The sequence below is a fragment of the Gobio gobio genome (assembly GCF_949357685.1).
Source record: "Gobio gobio genome assembly, chromosome: 19".
NCBI lineage: Eukaryota > Metazoa > Chordata > Actinopteri > Cypriniformes > Gobionidae > Gobio > Gobio gobio.
This window is the reverse complement of record NC_137112.1, coordinates 5969791-5993992: the sequence shown is the minus strand read 5'-3', so window position 1 is coordinate 5993992 and position 24202 is coordinate 5969791. Positions and strand designations below refer to the sequence as shown.

General features: G+C 37.2%; 2 protein-coding genes across 2 annotated transcripts in view; one reads left to right on the top strand and one right to left on the bottom strand.

The window, feature by feature from the left end:
• Positions 1–21480, top strand: part of dennd6a (DENN/MADD domain containing 6A) — a 52408-nt gene extending 30928 nt beyond the window's left edge. Inside the window, exons 6-19 of the mRNA XM_079844303.1 lie at positions 963–1068; positions 1800–1879; positions 1981–2040; positions 2149–2204; positions 2698–2820; positions 8103–8198; positions 10421–10515; positions 11036–11101; positions 11290–11354; positions 11435–11524; positions 12702–12755; positions 12840–12949; positions 15879–16056; positions 20214–21480. Coding sequence (XP_079700429.1) covers positions 963–1068; positions 1800–1879; positions 1981–2040; positions 2149–2204; positions 2698–2820; positions 8103–8198; positions 10421–10515; positions 11036–11101; positions 11290–11354; positions 11435–11524; positions 12702–12755; positions 12840–12949; positions 15879–16056; positions 20214–20345 — 1311 coding nt within the window. The 3' untranslated portion in view covers positions 20346–21480. The remainder of the gene's footprint in view (positions 1–962; positions 1069–1799; positions 1880–1980; positions 2041–2148; positions 2205–2697; positions 2821–8102; positions 8199–10420; positions 10516–11035; positions 11102–11289; positions 11355–11434; positions 11525–12701; positions 12756–12839; positions 12950–15878; positions 16057–20213) is intronic.
• The window catches only part of traf3ip2b (TRAF3 interacting protein 2b), a 1379907-nt gene that overhangs the window by 127470 nt on the left and 1228235 nt on the right, over positions 1–24202 (bottom strand). The window lies entirely within an intron of this gene.

The following is a 24202-nucleotide window of genomic DNA, read 5'->3' as shown; positions in this document are numbered from 1 at the left end:
TACAGGTAAGTAATTAATGACAGAATTTTCATTTTTGGGTGAACTAACCCTTTAACATTATAAGGGATCAGAATTGTATCTTACTTTTTGACCATTTAAATATTAGCATCTGCAGCAGTAACCTTGAGAATGAGCTCCATATTCTCACCATATCATACTAAATGAGCCATAGATGTACACATGGGCGTCGGAACCATTGTATGTGTGTGGGACAAGACCCGTCCACTTTTTACGATGAATGAAATTGGACCCACTCACTTTTACCGTCTCTAATTCAGCACATGTCTGTTTACCGATAAACACTTATTATTAAACACATGTTAGATGCTTTATTTACACTTTTCTTATATTTTCTTCATTTAAAAAAAAATGCCTTTCCGATCTGATACGTGATGGGAAAATGGAGTGAGTTTGGCAAAAGGCGGATTCGAACCACGGGTAGATTTGCATCAAAACTTGATGCTTTGCATCTTACCCCTACACCATTGCCACTCTCAGTGATAAGGCGATTTACATAATTTTGTCTTTCCCAACCAGACGTTTAGCAAACAAAGCCGTATATTTGTACAGTACTTAATGTAAATGGCATCTAGGCTCCAGTAATTGTTTTTTCGGAGAGAGGACCCACCCACATTTTATTTGCTTCCGACGCCCATAGATGTACGACTCCTTTATCACGCAATGAAAGCATACAGTGGACTGTACAGCTCCAGAAATTATAAAGAAATATCCATTAATATCTTAAACGTACTTAATGCAACATATTAGACTGTATGCCAGTGTGAATGCAATGCATAGCATTTTTTCTGTGCCACAAAAGAAAAACAGTCCTAAAGGATTGAAGCAGCATGATGAGCTATTCTTATCTTGTCTGTTGTGTTCTGGCCAGTATCCTGAGAGGATCTGTGAGCTTCATGACCTTTCTCTCATCATGTATTCATGTGTGTGTGTCTCTCCTCCAGTCTCTGGTCCTCATCAGCAAGCTGCCCTACGTGACCTTTTTCCACTCTTTGCTGAAGCTCATCGCCCCGGAATACTTCGAGAAGCAGGAGCCGTGTTTAGAGGCCGGTGAGTCCTGAAAACATGGACAACAGACGGTAAAACAAACCAACACTTATTCTGATAACCAATCAAACTCGCCTTCATTAGTGGTGTTTGCAAAAGCAAGCATAGTTATTACCATTGCTAGGAACTTTTCAAAATCATCATGCATATGGCATTTGCATATGTAAGTGATTGGACGGTTGTTTGGTGGACAGAAAACAAGCACAAAAATGTAGACTTGCATTGAAAAGGAGGCGGTGCTCTTCACTTATGGCATAATCAACCACCTAGAAAACCACACTGCAACACTTTCCAGCCATATCTTGCCTCCAGAATATCATGCAACTACATTTTGGCAACTGGCAACAATTACTCAACACATTAGTAACTGCATAGCAACATTTTTCACATTGTATATCATCTTGCCTAATCTTAAAGGGATAGTTCACCCAAAAATGAAAATTCTGTTATTAATTACTCACCCTCATGTCTTTCCAAACCTGTATGACTTTCGTTCATCTTCCGAACACAAATGAAGATCTTTTTGGTGAAATCAGAGATTTCTGTCCCTTCATTGGCAAATACGCAACTGATACTTTGACACTTCAAAAAGTTAATAAAGAGATTGTAAAAGTAACAAACGTGCTGCGTAACACGACAAAGTCTTACGGGTTTGGAACAACACAAGGGTGAGAATGACAGGATTTTATTTTTTAAACATTTTAATAATACATGTTTTTGTGTTTACGTTAAAGCTTGCAATGACATCGACCGGTGGCCCACGCCGTGCCCAGGGAAGATTCTTACGCTCCCCATCATGGGTGTGGTCATGAAGGTAACTGGTTTTTCTTCCTTTGGATCTTTTGTAAGATACTAGCCAAGTCTTTGAGAATCCAGAGCGCTTTATTAACGAACGCTGCCATCTGCTCTCCTCAGCTACGCATCCCCACGTGTTATGACAAGCCTGGAACTTCTCAGCTCGTCCAGTCCACACCGGTATGAAAACCGTTGCCGCTGCCAGGCCTGTAGGCGATTGGTGCTGATGTGTCATATTCTGCAGAATCTTTTGCTCTTATGTAATGGAGTCTAATCTTTCATTCGCAGAGTGACAGTCTGGTGTCCATCGTCCTGCCGACCGTCCATGAAGTAGATCTCTTCAGGTAAAGCACATTCATTGGTACACAGTGTACTAATGTTTCATAGTTGGGCTGGATTTGTTTATTACTTGTCCTCTGGGGCCTCCTGTTGGTAACTGAGAAAAGTGCACGCAAGGACAGTCTTTGCATCCGGTCTTCAGTGTCATATGATCCTTCAGAAATCATTCTGATATGATGATTTGATGAAACATTCAAGAAACATTTCTGATTGTCATCAATGTTGAAAACAGTTGTGCTGCTTCATATTTTTGGAGGATTATTTGGTACATGTAACAGCATTTGCTTGAAATAGGAATCTTTTGCAACAATATAAATGTCACTTTTTTGACAAAATAAAAGTATTAATTTCATTCCAAAACTAAAAATGGTTCTTACCCTAAACTTTTGAACGGTATGTGTTGGTCATAATGTTTACAGATAGTGTGTTTTATATAGTGTTTAGTTTCAGCATCCATTAATTTCATGTTTGCTGTTTTCACTGTTTCTCATGTTGCAGGTGTTTCTATCCAGTGTTTTTCCATATCCAGATGTTGTGGGAGCTGGTGTTGCTGGGTGAAGCGTTGGTGGTCATGGCGCCGTCACCGGCAGATTCTTCAGACACTGTGTTGGCATTGGTCAGGTACGGCGAATAAAGTAATAAGCCATGTGAGATTGTGTTACTGTGATTTTACAACTAAGACGTCTTAAAGACCCCCTGTAGTCAATAATGTCATCCCTTAAATCTTTCATCACCAAAGTGACACATTTAAATGTTTTTTTCCTGCGAAAATAAATAATTTCTTCATGCCTTAAAATAGCTTTAAAGGAACACGCCGACTTTTTGGGACTTTAGCTTATTCACCGTATCCGTATGGGACACACCCACCGCTAGCCTAGCTTAGCACAAAGACTGGAGGTGAATGGCTCCAGCTAGCCTACTGCTCAATAAATGACAAAATAACGTCAACATTTTCCTATTTACATGTTGTGATGTGTGTAGTTACATCTTGTACTAAGGCCGACGGAAAATGAGAAGTTGGGATTTTCATTTGGGGTGCTTAAAGGGCATATTGCAGGTTAATTTTTTTTAGATTAATATATAACCTTGTATGAAAATACCATATGAAAAGGTAATGCAGGATTTAAAATGTTTTAAAAAGACATTTCGTTTAGTAGATAAAGTGGCCGTTTCGTTGGCCGCTTGGAAAAAGCGTTTTTTCAACATGGCGTCATATTACGTCACGAGAGGGAGTCGCTGGCCGAGCTCTGCGTTGGCTCAGTGCAGAATAGGTTGGTATTCAGTAGAGTCTGTGTGTTTTCGGTAGTTTTTCTATTCCAATTTATCATTGTCATGTTAAATTATTGTGTCCAGCCTATCTGGACATCGAGTCTACAGGTTTCCTAAAAAAACTAAATTAGGAATTCAGCATGGTGGCGTTTTGTGCAGGTGAAGAAACGGGACTTCCCTTCGCGCATCTGCTTCAAAACACACGGTGGTGTGTATAGTGCTTTAGACCGGAGGATTATCATCCCAGCGATATGATGGAGTCAAACATTGTTATACTCATGTAAAGCCGGCTACACACTGGCTACGTGACTTGAGCATGGCGTTTTCTATGTCTTTATACACACCAGAAGCGTGTCTGATGCGGCGCTGCTGCTGCTAGGTGACGTACAGGGAGGGCTATATTCCTGTTAAAGGTGAACTATGTAGGATTTTTGCAGTAAAATATCCAGAAACCACTAGGCCAGTGTTATATATTTTGTTCAGTTGAGTACTTAGAATATCCCAAATGTTTTCAACTATTTGTAAATCGTGAGAAAATTGCTATTTTAACCACGGAACCGGGACGTGTGGGCTATGCGTGTGAGGGAGTCGCCTGTCGATTGCGTCATATCTGCGTCACCCTCGGTCTCCGGTTTTATTCAGTGAAACACTTTACTCTCACTGCATTGTGAACAAGTGTCATAGCAGCCGCCGAGCGAACGTCATAACTTCCTTTTCAACACACTCAGATATATCTAATACGATAAACAGAGTTGCGTTACCTCAAACTCATAACTGGAAGTGGCTCCGGCAACTGTGTCATAATAAAAGTCCCGCCAGCGACTATGCCATAATAACAGTCCCGCTCTTCAATCGCTCCTGCAGCCTTGCTCAGCTCCACAACACTCGCTCCTGCTCTGCTTCAGACTACAGTAATGTTAATAATCGCATCCATGAACATGATTTCTGCCCGAGTCCTATCCTGACTGTTTTCCACCAGCTGTGAGGTGAAGACCACATGTCCCGAGATTCTGCGCTTAAATGTGCCGTCATCAAACTACGCCTTTGTTTTGAACAGGCGACCTCTAGTGGACGGAAAAGTTACATAGTGCAGCTTTAAACATAGCAAAGACCACACGTGCGTCGCAATCATGGTCTCAATGAGCTCCCTAGTTCAGTAGTCAGGAGACTGATCAGGACATTATAAGTCAATGGGCTGACTCCCTTATCAGTGCCCTGACTAATGTCATTTATTATGTATTCGTGTCAAAATGACAAACAGCTTTTTTGCCTGGAAACGCTTCCAACACACTTGAAAATTGCGCTTTGGTTCTATTTCTAGCATGTGCTTTCGGCGTGGCTCGAGCCGCGCGTGTCACGCAGCCAGTGTGTAGCTTGTCTAAAGGATGAATAAACATCCACACGCGATGCTTCTTTGCCGTCGTGTTTACATTGATGAATACAAAGTGTACATTAACACAACTGAATACAGTCTCACACTTTTTCGAAAAAAAGAATTATGTGCTGGTAATGGAAATATTTTATTCATGCCATGTATGTACATTCAAGTTCACTCAAATATCAAACGTCATACGCATCCACACACTATCGGTGAATCGGCACGAAATAAACCCATAACAGAATTAATGAATAAAGGATTAACACAATAACACTGTCTGTGGTTCAGCCGCCAGCGGAAGATATATATATATATATGGATTCAAATACTGGTCCGTTTCGCGGGTGCGTTCCGGAAGCCGATCCGCCGCGGATCCTTTTGCTGTGTGGGATGTGACGGTCCCGGATCCGTCAGAGATGTAGCTCGGAGAAAACGTGAACTGTGCACCGTGAGTCTTGTTTTTAAAACATTTGCTAAGTACCAAATCAGTCGACGTGATGAGAAACCGCTGACGTTATATCACATAACGTTTAGTGTGGACGGATATTAACGAGTGTGACTTTTCCTGATGGTCAAAGCCTATTAGTTTCTGTTATTTGGTAACGTTAAGTATACAAGATGACAATAACCAGCTTTGCTATTGCCTGAGACATGATAATAATCAGTACAGTATTGTAATCTGAGCAGTGATCATATCGTCAGCTAGCTTATATATAAGCTAACACTGGTCTCTCACGGAGACACCTGCCGCTGTTCTCCACAGTTTCTCCTCACACAACAACTCAATTTATATCCTCTAATCGTTGTTCTGTCTAATCCTGGTCTGTCCCTAATTGTGTTTCATAATTGTATGGCTGTGGTCTGCCATATGAGTATTAATAAACATTTATAATGTCCTCAGCGTCCGACCTGTCATTGCAATTCATTGTTTTCCTATCGTTGAAATTCACCGCACTCCCTCTCGTTATGTCACGTCCGGTTTTGGCATTTTTAGATGCGGAAGTTAAATTTTCTCACAAAAACGACTCCAAAAGCCTTAATAGCGTATTTTAAAGAAAATCTAGTTCCTACATTATTTTTCTAAACATTGACTCACTGGAGTCTCTAACCTGCAATATGCCCTTTAACAAACTGCAAAGTTTAAATCTGCTTAACCACTCCGATGAACGGCGAGCTCTCACTATCTTTCCGTAGACTACACCATCCGTCAAAATAAAAGTCGCTACTTATTAAGACTGATAATGCAGACCTTAAACCTATTTAAACACACAGAAATGTCAAAAATGTACACAAAAAGAAAATTATAAGATAAATCACAATGAAGTCTGTTACACGTTGGTTATGTTGACCGAAGATAGCCTATTTTCAGGCGCTGTGTAACATCATTGCGCCGCTGCACTCATGGTACAGGAGTAAAATTCCTTGATTATTACGCAGGGATGAGAGTATAGTTCCTGCCATATCGCTCTAGAAAATCACAACTTTTCATTTTTCATTTTTATTCGGTCTTAGTGCACAATGTAACTATACACATCACAACATGTAAATAGGAAAATGTTGGTGTTATTTTGTCACTTATTGAGCAGTCGGCCAGCTGGAGCCATTTACCTCCAGTCTTTGTGCTAAGCTAGGCTAGCGGTGGGTGCGTCAGACAGAGTTATGGCACAGAGATGAGAATGGTGTGTATGGACTTGTCTAACTCTGGGGGATACGGTGATTAAGCTAAAGTCCCAAAAAGTCAGCATGTTCCTTTAATGTAACTCGACACCCTTGCTTCATTTATTATATGCAGACTTATGAATATGCAAATTAGTCCCCGCCTCCACTCACTCCGATCACCTGATCCACTCGCTCAACTATAGTAAACACGACACAATGGCAAGTGTAAAAATATTGGTTTAAATCAGTCATATATGCGTGAAGCAGAAAGTGATTCAGAAGAAGAGGAAGATTATAAAGGCTCCTCTAAAAATCCATGTATCAGAATGGTGATGCGTTTCATACAACGTCAGACACATAACGGTTACTGATATGATTAGCCTTTGGCTTGACTACGTTATCAAACAGCTAATAATGTGTTGCTAATGTCACACAAACCATGTTCCTGTTCTCCATCTCAGAGTCAGACGCTGCCTTCTGAAAATCAGCATCCTTAGAAACGCTTTGAACATCTTAGAACGTCAGTGGAGAAAGGCATATAGTTTATCATAACGTCGTATACATAATTCACCCACTATATTGCTAAATCTACCAAATTTCTCATATCAACAGAACAATATCCTGGAATAACATGGCAATAACTTCTCTTGAGAATAGTTAATGATATGCTAAAGTCCGCCCCCCCTCGTGACGGGATTGGTCACATGTTCGTGATGTATGGAAGAGGGTGGTTTTTGAGACTGTCTTTGTTTCACTACAGTTTAAGAGAAAATACTCATCAATGGTGTTGACTTATGAATTTGCACAAGGTTTGTTTTAAAACACCACATAAACAACATTAAAATCTACAGGGGTTCTTTAACCTTGGGTAAAATCACTGTAACGTATAGTTTCTTGCCTTTTTAAAAAAAGCAATATTATAGACTCCGCTATTAATAATCACTATTTAATAACTTGGCGGAATAAGTCATTATTGTGATTATTATATTAGTAAGTGCATGTCCATTAGTGTAATTGTAAGTCGTTTATGGTTATCAAGTATGTTTTACAGTCCATCCAATCAGGTTTTAGAGGTCCATTTTAGGAGATTTCTTAAGATGCCTGCAGTCGTTTAGCATTTGATATGACAAAAAAATGTTTATTCATATTTTTGATGACTTCACTCTACATTAAAAAAAAAAACCTGTTTCTTTTAAATCGGCAGCATGTTTCTCTCTGAGTGCACATGAAATGTTCTCAGGATTGCAGATTGATGAGTGAAGGCCAGATGTGCCTTTGCGTGTTTATTAAATATTTGGGCTAATTTTATAATGCTGTCAGCAACTAATGGACGTGTAGTACCCAATTTTATTATATTTAAATCCATTCCGAAGTGCATCCAAGTGCATGGGATGTATTGCAGTACTTTAACATTAGACAGATGAAGTTTTGTGGCTCTGTGATGCTGACCACACTGGGTTGACCTTGAAGTAGGGCGGCTGGATAATTCTGAAGTCATGTGATGTACAGAGATACAGACTTGGGGAGTGTTGAACATGGAGAATGTGGTTCCAGAGCGTAAGTTAAACCACAGCGATCTCTCTGTGTCTCTGTGCAGCTGTATCTCTCCTCTGCGGTACTGCAGTGACTTCCGGCCGTACTTCACCATTCATGACAGCGAGTTTAAGGAATACACCACTCGAACACAAGCGCCGTAAGTAAACCATGTGCAGAAGATTTCACATGCATGAAAAATATAAACATATACTGGATGAGGCTGTAGTTATTTATAGAGGATTTATAGATATTAAAGATAAGGCATTTTTTGTTTGTATTATAATTTGTGTGTGTGCGTGTGTGCGTGTGTGTGCGCGTGTGTGCGCGTGTGTGTGTGTAATATATAAACAGGGTTATTTATTTATTTGCTTTTTTGCAACAGAATAAACATAGCCAGAAAGAAAAGAAAATATTATAAATAATATTTACAATATATAAAATATGATCAGATAAATGTTACAATATTTAATACAGTATAGTAAATATGAATACATTAAATTAGATTAGAATTACTATAAATAAATGTTGTAAAAACATTATTTATATATATTATTTATAATTAAATTGTCAATAAATCTTATGCTATTGTGTAAATAAACTATAATATGCATTATATTTTCTATACATATATTTTGTGTGTGTATAGGTATGTATGTATGTATTCAATACGTTTATTTATAGCAATTCTAATCTAATTTAACAGCAAATAAATAAATAAAAACCAACGTAAATATTAAATAAAAAACAACGTTTGTTTAAGTGAAGTAACTGAGGGACTATTCCTGTCCCTGTTTATATATATATATATATATATATATAAATAAAACATACAATATACAATTAATTATTTATTTAAATAAATTTTATTTTTCAACAAATTCTATAATTTGCCTCCATCCCAATACTGAACAACGCGACATACATTCACATCACACGTTAGTGGTAGAGTTATACTCACGGAAAACTATAGTTAAACTTATTCACAATCACGAAAGTTCATTATTTGCTCATTCGCGTGCGCGGTTTTAACATGCGCTTTTCAGAGCGCGCGCACTAAAAGCCTGTCAAACACGTGAATACTGTACTAAGTAGTCGTCTTACTGTGCTAATACTGTCAAATACACACAAGGTTAACATAAACACAGTCGGTTATGTCTAAAGTGAAAGTAAAATCGCAATCGTGTCTGTATATTAGATGCGTGCAGGTCTTAAACTGACAGCAGCGCAGACAGTGAACACGCGGTCCTTAAAGGGACAGTTCACCTATAAAATTATGTCATTATTTACTCACTCTAATATTGTTTCAAACCTGTATTCATTTCTCGATGACAGAATTTTCATTTTTGAGTGAACTATTCCTTTAATGTCGATACAACAATAAAAGACAAAGAGAAAATCACTCACGGCTCTTGACTGAAAAACTAATACAGTAGCTAAGAATCAGTGTATATTTTATAGTGAAGTCTATGTAGTGTTTTATTTTTACATTCATTCATTCAATTTCATACTTAAATGCTGCTGTACAGCTCTGAGCTGCCAGTGTAAATCTTTATATATATTTATTGTATATTATCCAATACACTAGGAATGTGTACAAAGGGTTTTTTTTAAGTAAAGTTTTAAGTTTAAGTAAGGTTTTTCAATTCTTTTAAGTAAAATAAAGAAAGAGTATTGCAATAAAAAAAAGTATTTTTTCTCTTTAACCTCTTGCGGTTCCTGTCGCCTAAGAATAGAATAACAAAAAATGTATGTGACAAGCCATCAGAACCGAACCGAAAACCGTGGGTAAAAACAGAGGTATGTATTGAACTGTGGACGAACTGTATTGTTGCATCCCTAATATATATATATATATATATATATATATATATATATATATATATATATATATATATATATATATATATATATATATATATATATATATATATATATATATATATATATATATATATATATATATATATATATATATATATATATATATATATATATAATAATAGTGATATATAATAATGATATGCACACATTATATAAACACAAACTTTTATGTTAGATGCAATTTATCACAATTCGTTAATTTGACAGCACTATTTAGTATATAATACAACTATAAATACACTAGTATAGTATGTATTTTAAAATAATTAGTGTGTATGGGTGTGTGTAGACAGGTTTGTAATATTTAGTGTTTCTGTTCTTTTGACCTACAAACGCAGCATGTAATTCAATCAGTGTCAGGATGATCGATGAGATGGTTGTTCGTTCAGATCGAGAGAAGAGGATATTTCTGGAGCTCAGACAGGAAGTGACATGTGACACTCTTACTGGGTCTCTGTTAACCGGATCTTGTGTGTGTTGTGTTGTGTTGTGTTGTAGGCCTTCGGTCATTTTGGGAGTTACGAATCCATTCTTCGCCAAAACTCTCCAGCACTGGCCTCACATCATCCGCATCGGAGACATGAAGCAAGCAGGTTCTGACCTTTAACAGTGACTGATACATGTAGAAGTGACATGTTTGAGCAATATTAAGCATTAAAGGTGCAGTGTGTAGGATCTATTGACAGAAATGCAATATAATATACATAACTATGTGTGTATAAAGACTTTACATAATGAACCGTTATGATTTATTACCTTAGAATGAGTCATTATAATCTTCATAAACCGCAGGTCCCCTTACAGTGAAGTCGCCATTTTGTGCCGCCATGTTTCTACAGTGGCCCTAAACGGACAAACTTCTCTACAGCGCACTAGTCAGTCTCTGCTCTCACACGATGACATTTTTGTCCTGTGTCGGCCACCGTAGCTTCTCTATGTGCTCTGAAAAAGGAGGGGTGGGCGTGCAATTCACAACCTCACCACTAGATGCCGCTAAAATTTACACACTGCACCTTTAATACAAATGGAAAATATGCCAATGTATTTTTACAGTGATTTGACAGAGGTTGTTGGATTTGTTCTTTATTATAAATGTCTTTTTTTTTTTTAAAGGAGAGATGGCCAAACAGATGAAAGTGAAGAAACTAAAAAATCTGAAGACTTTGGACTCAAAACCTGGTGAGACTTGAATGAGAAACCATCCCGAGTTAACTTTATGATGTTCTGTATTCATGTAGGATTTATTCAATACCCCAAATCTGCTCTTTGTATTTCCTTCTGTAAATCTGTAAATGTCCAAAAGCTAAAGAATCAATGGTTTGCCAGCGTTTGTTGGAGTAAAGTAACTGAAGGATTCTTGGTCTCAGGTGTCTACACTGCATATAAACCTTTCCTGAACAAAGACGAGGACATTATCAAGCAGCTCCAGAAGGTGAGTGTCTCTCTGGTGGATCATATCTCTGCTAAAACACAGCAGGTGTATTCATTTGGTATTTTTGTTGTTAACCTCAGGGAGTTCAGCAGAAGCGTCCTTCAGCGGCCCAGAATGCAATTCTGCGGCGATATTTCCTGGAGCTTACACAGAGTTTCATCATACCTCTGGTGGGAGCATTACTTTGCATACAAAATCAAAGACACAACGGCATTTAAACGCACATGAACAGTGCTGTTATTGTTAAAGGGTTAGTTCACCCAAAAATGAAAATTCTGTCATTAATTCCTCACCCTCATGTCGTTGGACACCCGTGAGACCTCCGTTCATCGTCGGAACACAAATGAAGATATTTTAGTGTAAAGCTGATGCTGAGAAAGGCTTCACACAGGCCTCCATTGGCATTCAGTACATTGGCACTTCCAAGATCCATGAAAGGCACTTAAAACGTTGTTACAAAGTCTATCTCACCACAGTGACTCTACAATAATCTTACGATGCGACGACAATAGTTTTTGTGCGCAAAAAAAAATCAAAATAACACCTTTATCCAACTTGTTCTCGACTTCCGTGTGTGCCTCCACGACGCATGCGCGAGAATATAACGCAGATCCAGCGTTCGGACACATGACCCAGAAGCGATTTGTTTACGAGCAGAGGAAGACGCGTGTGTCTAAGCTGTTGGATTCTACATTGATCGTGCTTTAGGTCTCGGTGTAGTTCTCAAAATGGGACTAAAGTGTGCATTTAGTGGATTCCCGAACACCGGCGCTACGTCATATTCTCGCGCATGCGTCGTGGAGGCACACACGGAAGTCGAGAACAAGTTGGAAAAAGGTGTTTTTTTGTTGTTTTTTTGCGCACAAAAACTATTGTCGTCGCATTGTAAGATTATTGTAGAGCCACTGTGGTGAGATGGACTTTGTAACAACGTTTTTAGTGCCTTTTATGGGTCTTGGGAGTGTGAATGTACTGAATGCCAATGGAGGCCTGTCTGAAGCCTTTCTCAGCATCAGCTTTCAACTAAAATATCTTCATTTGTGTTCCGAATATGAACGGAGGTCTTACGGGTGTCGAACGACATGAGGGTGAGTAATTAATGACAGAATTTTCATTTTTGGGTGAACTAACCCTTTAACTAAAACTATTGCATTTGCTTTTGGAAGTTGAAATAAAGTCAAATATAAATTAAAGATATTTTAAGAAATAGTATAATATAGTATACAAAGTATACTGAATACCTTAAAAACATGGTAAATGCATGTGTGATGAAGTCTCATGCTTTATATTCCAGGCCGTACATTTAGGATATAATTGTATAATTAATATAATTTGTTTGATTTGCAGGAGCGTTATGTGGCCAGTCTAATGCCTCTACAGAAGAGCATCTCACCCTGGAAAGTAAGCACAAGTTATTTTTTTTATTTTATATGGATCAATTTAGCTTTTAAGAATACTCCCAATGTTTCTCCTCTCATTTCCCAGAGTCCTCCACAGCTGCGGCCGTTCAACCAGGAGGAGTTTATGAAAACCCTGGAGAAAGCCGGACCTCAGCTCACCTCACGACTTAAAGGAGACTGGATCGGCCTCTACAGGTACAGCTGCTGTCACAGATTTAATATATCGTGTGTGTGTGTGTGTGTGTGTGTGTGTGTGTGTGTGTGTGTGTGTGTGTGTGTGTGTGTGTGTGTGTGTGTGTATATATATAATATTAGGGCTGTCACTTTTGTAAAAAAATCCTGTTCGATTTTTGAGACACAAGTGTTCATTGAATCGATTCTAAAATCGATTTTAAATGACGTTTTCATTTTCAACGCTAAATATAGCCTACGCCAATCCACGGACAACTAACGGGCATTAGGATGAAAGTAAAGAGGGCGCTTGAGACGCACAAGTCAGCAATATTTCTGATGATTAATTTTGTGCACAATGACAAACAGGAGTGCAACATTCTGGGAAAAAAAAACATTAAGCAGAGTGGACTGCCATAACGTCAAAGAAAAACATTAGCTACAGGCTTTAACATGGCTTTGTTTACGATTATAAATTCCACAACAACAACAAAATTGTAGCCCATGAAAAGAGGATGAAAATGAAGCTTAAATGTACTAGCCTACACTGAATGTGACGTTCGTGTGGATAATAATTTAACGTAATTATTCAACCGTTCAAAATGAAACTTTGAATGAACTTAGCTTGCGAACAGGCCATGTGTTTTTTTTTATTGAACGTAACCGACACTTAAGCTATGCGGGCGTTACTGATGAAACGTGCAAATAAGGCTCTATTACAAATTATTGGACAGGAAAACAAGTCTATCAACATTTTTGGGGTCCAGAGCAGAGCGTTTTTTATTCACTATATGCCCAGCTGTTGAGAAGACGCGCTCCGACCGCACTGATGTTCCAGGGACACTCAGGTACTTCATTGCCAGCTGCGCATGGTGGGGGTATTTCGAGCTGCCAATCTTCACCACAAAAGCGGGTCGCTGTCAGCTGGCAAAGGTGGTTCCTCTTCATAAATCAACATCTCCTTTAAGAGGCCGCTTTCGATGTCATTCACTCTTTCGTAGCCCCTTGTTTAGATGTCACCACACAGATCCCCCATTGCTGTTAAGGCCGTCTTTCCCCTGTTTGATTTCGAGCTGCATGGCTCCGCCTCCACGGGTCGTTTTTTGTTTGTTTAATTCGTTCAAAAATAATAGTGTACATATTTGGTTAAAATCGATTCCCTATTTTCGTTTTCGAAACTTGTGTTGGTTAGTCCGATCGATTGTGCAATCGATTTTCGAACGTAAAGTGACAGCCCTAATATATATATATATATATATATATATATATATATATATATATATATATATATATATATATATATATATATATATATATATATATATATATATATATATATATATATATATATATATATATATATATATATATATATATATATATATTATATATATTTATTTATTTATTTATATTTATTTATATTTATATATATTTATTTATATATATATATATATATACACTGTGTATATACAAATATAAATATGTATAAAAATATAAATATATATATAAAATAGAATATAAAGTAATAAAATATATATGATAGAATTTATAAATTGTATTTGATATATTAATATATTTATGTGTGTGTGTTTGTGTGTGTATGTATGTATGTATGTATGTATGTATGTATGTGTATATATATATATTTATATATATATATCATTTATATATTGTATCATATATATATTCTATTTTCTATTTATATATATATATATATATATATATATATATATATATATATATATATATATATATATATATATATATATATATATATATATATATATATATATATATATATATATATATATATATATATATATATATATATATATATATATATATATATTAGTATTCATATTAGTATTTAATTTATATATTATAAATAAAAAAATTGTGTGTCATTTTATATAATTAAATTATATATAGTATAATGCATGTCATTTATATATATATATGTATGTATGTATGTGTGTATATATATATATATATATATATATATATGTATATATATGTATATATATGTATATATATATATGTATATATATATGTATATATATATAATAATTTATCATATAATATTCTCTTTCATATTTATATAGTCTGAAAATTAATAAAATCTGTGAAGTGGTGCGAATATCTAGCCTGACGTCGTCATACTCAATTCTAGTCAGAATATGAGTCTGATCTGCTCCGTTGGGCTGTGATTATGGGGTGTGTTTCAACCGAACCAGGAAAGACCTCAATTGGATAGACCTACAACCAATCAGAGCAACGGAGCGACGCGTAACGTTAGTTGTCAAATGTCAACAGAACTCAACTGCACTGTGCACCTCTTTTTTGTATGGTTCCGTTATCAGCAATAAAAACAAAAAAAACAAAACAACAAAAAAAAAAAAACTGCACTGTGTTGCCATGTCCGCGGGTTGAACAAGTTCTCCGTTTAGGATAAGAACAAACTCAACCCAAGCGCTCTTTGATGACGTGGATGATTACGTTACTGTTGATCATCTGTCCATCATCGTCTAAAGCCCGCCCTGACAATATCATTGGTCCGAACAGTTTCTGTTTGGGCGTAATTACTTCTCTATGGATCAAGTCCAGACCGAACTGCCCGAGTAAAAATGTTGTGGGCGGGGCTAAGTTCGGCTGGCATCCAGGCTAGCGAATATCTAAAATATAGCGAGTATGAATTTTCTAGTCTAATATATTTCTTCAGCATTTTGCGTAGTGTAAAACTTTCTTCCAAGCCATATTGAATCCTGATTTGTGAGCTATTTGTTCGGATGAGATGCTTTTATCATCATTACTCAAACCAGCTCATGAGTTTTTATATGCTTAACCAGTTAATCATGGAAAGGTTAGGATGTCCAGATAAACCTTTCCTTCAATATAAAATCTAAAGTTTCTCTTTAAATGCATCTTCACTCTTTCCATCTGTCCTGGACTCCAGGCAGTTCCTGAGGTCTCCGAACTTCGATGGCTGGTTCAGGAACCGCAGGAAGGAGATGATGCAGAAGCTGGAAGCTCTTCACCTGGAGGCGCTCTGTGAGGAAGACCTGCAGCTGCGGATACAGAAACACACGGAGGTGGAGACGGTCGACCTGGTGCTCAAACTCAAGGAGAAACTGGTCAGTACTTCAGTCCCTCTGTGTGTGTATTACAGCAACTCCACACTTCTAGAGTGGGGCTTTCCTTGTGTGGCTTATGTGCACTTCTCATTAGCTATGTAGCCATGCTCTTACTTTTATGCAAATTCGGGGATATCGCATAAAAATTGCTGGATGGAAACTAGGGGTGCACCGATCCGACTTTTTCAGTCCCGATACCGATACCGATGCCTGGGCTTTGTGTATCTGTCGATACCCGATACCGATCCGATATATTGTTGAATTAATAATAAACTGTATATCTTCCACCTTATACCTTCCTTGAAGAGACTAAAGGCACCAGACTTTACTAACTAAACATAACTAAGACAAAATAACAGATGTATGTAAGGTGTTGAATTCTTATTTATTTAAAAAACAATTGTGCATTCAAATCTAAAATAGAATGTAATCTAACTTCTTTAAATAAATAAAATGTAGCAGTGGAAACAAAAAACAGTGTATTGGTCAAACATACAATAGTAATCTGACAGTTACCAAACATTTTTTACACTACAGATAATTGTTTTGGTATATAATCATATCAATATTAAAAAGTAGCATTACAAATTAACAAATAGTCTAATTTTCTACCATGTGCAATTTAATAAAAATTTTCAGCTAGCTAATAACAACTTTGTTCTGGTTTCACCTCACTCCAGATTAAATGATTGTAGGCTAGGCCTATTTATTTTACTACACATTGTCAACAGAAATAAGATGAAATACTGTTGATAATTAAAAATAATTCTTACTACCCACTCTTGCTAAAATGGGTAAGCACACTTGTGTTCTCATTTCAGTTGCGTTCTGAGTAAATTAATAAACTGAGTTCATGAGTTCAGTGTTGGACAGATCAGGGGCACGTTCAAAGCTCAAACCGGTGCGCAACGTTTTGCTACGGTTTCCGGTTGAACGTCATGTTTCCTGGAAACGGTGCGCAACGGTGTGCAACGGGTTTGAGATGCGTTTGATCTCGTTTGGTGGGTGTGTCAAAAATGTCAGCCCAATCAGCTGCAACATGTATATAAACCACGCAGTATTAAAGAGACAGCTCACACAATGGAAGTAAAGTTGTTTAATGTGTCCGCTGGTATTAGAAGACATGATTGTCGTAAGAGTTTAATATATATATATATAATTTATAATCAACATGATGATGTATTTATTTATATCTTTAGCTTAATTGCAAGGCAAGTTTATTTATATACCAAATTTCATATATGGTAATTGCTTGACATAAAGTGAGAAAGAAAATACAAGCTATTAAAAAAGTAAGAACTAGAAATAAAATGATTTAAGTTAGAATTGATTACCAGGAGATGAAAAAGGTTCATTAAATGGGATTGGGATGTTGTCATTTATTCTGGACGGCAAGGGAAGTGATTGCATGTATTTTGCAGTATTAAACACGTATTTATATCGATTTCATCAGGCTCCGAAAATTCCACAAAAAGAACACAAAGAATGGCCTTCTCGGCTGCCATAGTTACAACTCTTGCGTCAACAGAACAGGGTGTTCAACGCAGCACCGTTACCGTTTAAAAAACGTTTTGCAACGTTTTGTCGGGGCTGAACGTAGCCCAGTTGTTCTGGCCAGTCGTTAAAATGATTCGGTTCAAAGGAGTCATTAGGTCACGAATCGGACATTAGCAGACGCGTTGTGTGCGAATCCCGTCTGTTAGAACATCGCGAAAGATGTCAACACACAGAAAACACTTCATAACTGGATATAATTTGTCTCCCGCTTATTGAAAGTATGCTTTATGTCAGCTGGTCAGAGAAGAGTCAATGTTTTTTGAGCGCAATTCATACCCAGTGATAATTCAAGGACAAAATTGTCCGAATGTGTCACGTGCAACATGGTTTCGGTCTTCCGAGCTTTTGATTTGGATTAATATGTGAAATATGAGAGCGAACACTGATTATTTTGAAGACCCAGAGAGCGCGCGCGGGGGAGGAGCTCTCAGATCGGTCACTCAGTCACTCAGTCACGAGCGCAGCATCTGTTCTACATCACTCGTAAATCACAATAACTCATCAAATTAGGCTTTGGCCGTCAAAAAAATGTCAATGCAGGAAAGACCCTGACTTTGCAGTAATACCCTCGAAACAGCGACGAACTAGTTGGCGTGGCAAGCGTGAAATATCTCCTCCACACAGCCGACTCTCTGGCTCGCTCCCTTCTAGCCTGCGACACACGTGAAGCTGACGAATGACGTAGGTTCTGCTGCGACGGAAAAAAACACCTGGATCGGCTTGTGGATCTGTTAATTTTTCCGATCCCCGATCCAGCTATTTTGTCAGTATCGCGGCCGATATCCGATCCTAATATCGGATCGGTGCACCCCTAATGGAAACAACAATATGCATGCAAAATCTTAAGATCCGAATATAACAACGTATGCGGAAACATAAATTGTGATTGAATCATATTCACTGAATAAATCCCTTGAACTTCTCTTCAACAGTGGATGTGATTGGATAACTGGATTAACCAGCGGACCAATCGCATCGCAGCATCTCTAATGTTGGTTTGATCATTCTAAAATGCCTGAGCCAAAGTCTGTCTTTGATATAATGGCATCACAGAAGCGTCTCACACGATTGCGTTCCCAAACCTCAGCCATCCGAACGCAACATAACATGTTTTCATCTGCGGTGCAAGTCATTAATTATGTAGGAAAAAAGAGACTGGCTTTCCTGATTGCAGCAAATTTTTATTAATAAATGATGTTCCTTTTGATTCTAGTATCTGTAACTTGTGTATTTTAGTGCTAGTATGCTAAAACACAAACGAATTTTACGCAGCACTTGCGTAAATGGACATAAGGCTGTGTCTCATGGTACATGTCATCACAAGCATAACCTGAGGCTGTGTTTCGGCACAGCGCCACCTACGGGTCCAGAGATACGAAAAATGGCTATTTTTGCTTTAAAACTTCTAAACGGTTTGCGTTAGAAAAGTGGTCTCGTTAGTTTTGGGGTGACATGCTGTGTCAAATTATATCCAATTTTTCCATATCGGCCATTCCGGACATCAGCCATTTTGTATTTTGTTGTAAAATGCTGTGTTTCATGAACGCATTAGCGTATTGTTACGAAACTCAGTCATCGGCACAATGCCCTGAAGGAGCCTGAGAAGTTTTGAGATCAAATATTCACATGCTTATAACTTTGGATGTGGTTGACATATTTTCACGGGAGCTTCACATCCATAGATTCCTGAATCCTTCCCGAGTCCAACGATATCAAACATGCTAGGTTTCGCCTTATGGTTTGTTCAACGTTGTGATTTTACCGTTTAAACAACTTTCGCAAATATCTTCGAAACCGCTAGTCTGATCGAGACGAAACCAATGTAGGAAAATCTGAATCATAGCGGGCGGACTATATGCATAAGGTCAAATGTCAAAATGTAAAAAAAAAATGCAATCAAAGTCAGGTGTGGGTTATTTTTTAGGCAGTGGCTATTTGCACGAAGTGAAAAAAGCAGATTTTCTTAGCGATAATTGCTATTTACACTAAGTCACATCCTTAGATTCACGAATCGTTGTCGAGTCCAACGATACCAAACATGCTAGGTTTCACCTCATGGTTTGTTCAACGTTGTGATTTAGCGCTTAAACAACTTTCGCAAATATCTTCGAAGCTATTTTTTACTATTTTATTACTGGTACTTTGCGCCTGTTTCCCAGGAAGTGAAGGCTTTATTCTCTTGAACACATGGGATGGAAACAATGCTTTAGTCATAAATATTTTATGCAATTTTAATTTACAACTTTGGGTGAAAATATATATTGCATCTGCGATTTTCTCAATTTGGTGTCGTAACATTTTTATTGCTAGTAAATTTTACAATTAATTGGAACACATTGAATTAAATATTACATTTTGAAACACTGAAATAATATTTTCTTGTAACACACATCTTTGGAGGGTTTGTTTTGTATTGGGTACGTTGATTGATTGATTGATTGATTGATTGATTGATTGATTGATTGATTGATTGATTGATTGATTGATTGATTGATTGATTGATTGATTGATTGATTGATTGATTGATTGATTGATTGATTGATTGATTGATTGATTGATTGATTGTAAAAATGTGTAATTCATCTCCTGTTGTGTCTCAGACTCAGGCCGAGAAAGATCAACTTCCTGTCAAACCAGGAACTCTGCCCAAACTACAGTCCCATATCGAGAGCATCATACTCTCTCTTCCAGAGGACCTGCAGGGCATCTTACATAAACCTCCGAGCCCTTGACCATCAGCCAGCGCTGACAGACCAGACTGCGGCTCCTACTGGGTTAACGGACACAAACCCGCCGGACTTCCAGTGCACTTGTTGCCTCAGATCTGAGTGCCCTTGAACGGACAATGCTGGCATTGCCAAAAACTGCACAGACGACTGACAGCACAGGGAGCGAGTGAACGTGCGAGGGACGAATGGTGGCAGAAATGACGCAGATGTGATGTGTTACGGACACATTCTGAGTCTGAATGCTGTAAGTCTCACTGTGTGAGATTAACATTCCTGTTGATTTTAAACATGAGGACGCTTATGAGATGGAATCCGGAAAACGCGATCCGGATCTGAAGGGGCCGGATTCATATTCACCACTATAATGGAAATGTTTAAATGGTTGTGTGTGAACATCACTTCCTCATCTCATGAAACCTGTCGGAAACATGTTCAGGGCATATTTCACCCCAAAATTAGGAAGAGGGAATAAGAAGTTATATTTTACATAAAGAAAATGAAGCCTATTTTAAGACCATTAAAATACCGTTTATATATATATATTGCGCTGTGGCATTTTTTCATGATAATCAGGTCATATTTCACCCCAAAATGAGGAGGAATTAAGAAACTATATTTAACATGCATTATTTTCATAATTATTAAGCACATTTTAAACCCAGTTTTCATTTCTATAATGCACCAAATCTAATTTTCATTACGACATTATTTAAATTGTGAAGTATTAAATTGTTAAATATTATTACAGTTGTTTTTCTATTATTATTATACACTACATTATTTCTCAAAAATGAGCATTGAGAGAAACTCAAATTTATGCTGAAATATCCTTAATTATCAAGAAAATTGTCATATGCTAAAAATCTTAATAGGTCTAAAAATCAGTTTTTATATATTTTGTTTTCCATTATATTTCGGGTGAAATGTTCCCTGGAAATGTTTCATGTTTTGAATTTGATATAGCAATAACAGGCACATTTATTTCTCCTTTTAAAGGGATAGTTCACCCAAAAATGAAAATTAGCCCATGATTTATTCGCCCTCAAGTCATCCGAGGTGTGTATGACATTCATCTCTCAGACGAATACAATCAGAGTTATATTAAAAATGTCCTGGCTCTTCCAAGCTTTATATTGGCAGTGAATGGTTGTGTCATTTATGAAGTCCATAAAAGTGCATCTATCAATCATAAAAGTGCATCCATCCATCATAAAAGTGCATTCCTCCATCATAAAAGTGCATCTATCCATCATAATAGTGCATCTATCCATCATAAAAGTGCATTCCTCCATCATAAAAGTGCATCCATCCATCATAAAAGTGCATTCCTCCATCATAAAAGTGCATCTATCCATCATAAACGTGCATCTATCCATCATAAAAGTGCATCTATCCATCATAAAAGTGCATCTATCCATCATAAAAGTGCATTCCTCCATCATAATAGTGCATCTATCCATCATAAAAGTGCATCTATCCATCATAAAAGTGCATTCCTACATCATAAAAGTGCATCTATTCATCATAAAAGAGCATCCATCCATCATAAAAGTGCATTCCTCCATCATAATAGTGCATCTATCCATCATAAAAGTGCATCTATCCATCATAAAAGTGCATCCATCCATTATAAAAGTGCATCTATCCATCATAAAAGTGCATCTATCCATCATAAAAGTGCATCTATCATCATAAAAGTGCATCTATTCATCATAAAAGTGCATCTATTCATCATAAAAGTGCATCTATTCATCATAAAAGTGCATTCCTCCATCATAAAAGTGCATCTATCCATCATAAAAGTGCATCTATCCATGATAAAAGTGCATCTATCCATGATAAAAGTGCATCTATCCATGATAAAAGTGCATCTATCCATCATAAAAGTGCATCTATCCATGATAAAAGTGCATCTATCCATCATAAAAGTGCATCCATCCATGATAAAAGTGCATCCATCCATGATAAAAGTGCATCTATTCATCATAAAAGTGCATCTATCCATCATAAAAGTGCATCCATCCATGATAAAAGTGCATCTATTCATCATAAAAGTGCATCTATTCATCATAAAAGTGCATCTATTCATCATAAAAGTGCATTCCTCCATCATAATAGTGCATCTATCCATCATAAAAGTGCATCTATCCATGATAAAAGTGCATCTATCCATGATAAAAGTGCATCTATCCATCATAAAAGTGCATCCATCCATGATAAAAGTGCATCCATCCATCATAAAAGTGCATCTATCCATCATAAAAGTGCATCTATCCATCATAAAAGTGCATCTATCCATCATAAAAGTGCATCTATCCATCATAAAAGTGCATCTATCCATCATAAAAGTGCATCCATCCATCATAAAAGTGCATCCATCCATCATAAAAGTGCATCTATCCATCATAAAAGTGCATCCATCCATCATAAAAGTGCATCTATCCATCATAAAAGTGCATCCATCCATCATAAAAGTGCATCTATCCATCATAAAAGTGCATCTATCCATCATAAAAGTGCATCTATCATCATAAAATGATTGGGCTTTATTAACCCCCGGAGCCGTGTGGAGCAGTTATATGATTGATAGATGCACTTTTATGGACTTTATAAACGAGGCAACCATTCACTGCCATTATAAAGCTTTGAAGAGCCAGGACATTTTTAATATAACTCTGATTGTGTTCGTCTGAGAGATGAATGTCATACACACCTCGGATGTCTTGAGGGTGAATAAATCATGGGCTAATTTTCATTTTGGGGTGAACTATCCCTTTAACAGAGACCAACACTACTAACCTATAAATGTTGAAGATTTCATCTTTAGCGCATTATCGCAGGTGTCCAGCGAACGGCACAAATATAATGTGTTTCTCTCATAATGAAGGCGAACCCAACATGGACCAGTGCAGTTTAACACGTATTTATTTGTATTTTTTAATTCATAAACGGACTAACCACAAAAGGGAAAACAGCCACTGTCTTTTCCTTTCCTCTTCGCCGAACTGAATGACCCGTGGCTGGTTCATAAATCATAACTTTCCAGTGCTGTTGCATTGAGATCGTGGTCTTCCTTCTGCTTCATTATCATGTATATAGTCTTCAAATACAGCTTTCCTTTACGCTCGCTCGACCGATAAAGGTGAATACTGCAGTTTCTTTGTGCCTTTTGATTTCGATTTGATGGCTTTTAGGACCAAGTGTGTATTTTGTGAGTACATCAGTGCTTTAATATCATGAAATATGATTGTCTGTCTAGAAGGAGCTTGTGTTATTTGCACTTTATCGGTGGAAACGTGTCGAGTAACAGAAGGTCAGGGGTCATATGTGGGAAATCCATCTGTTCTGTTGTGTGCCTTGAGCTAGAAAGACAAAGAGCGTCTCCCTCCTTCCCTCAGACGCTGTTCTCCATAGGAAGGCTTTATCCGGCTGATTATGTGGGACGCTGACTCGAGTGTGTGTGTGTGTGTAATGAATCCGGGCCTGTGTGACAGTAGGCGTGTGAAAACTGGTTGTTGGGCAACCATTCATGTTTTATATTTGAAGAACAAACCTATTTTAACATGCTTGAATTTTAAAGAGGTATATTCTAGTACGCTAATAACCGCTTTTGACACGACGCCTGTTTGTTATACTGGTGGATATTTTCTAACATCTGTATTTTTGATCGGCTCATTTATATCGGTAGTTAATGTACAGGATGTTTTATTTGTTGCTGTGGTGATTATTATTGAATGATAAAAAAAAAAATTGTAAACCATGAACACCAAACCACAGCCCAACGTTTCCGCATATACAATATTTTTCTATCACACCCTTAACCACTATTTTTTCCTCCTGTAACCAGTGGAAGCTTTTCC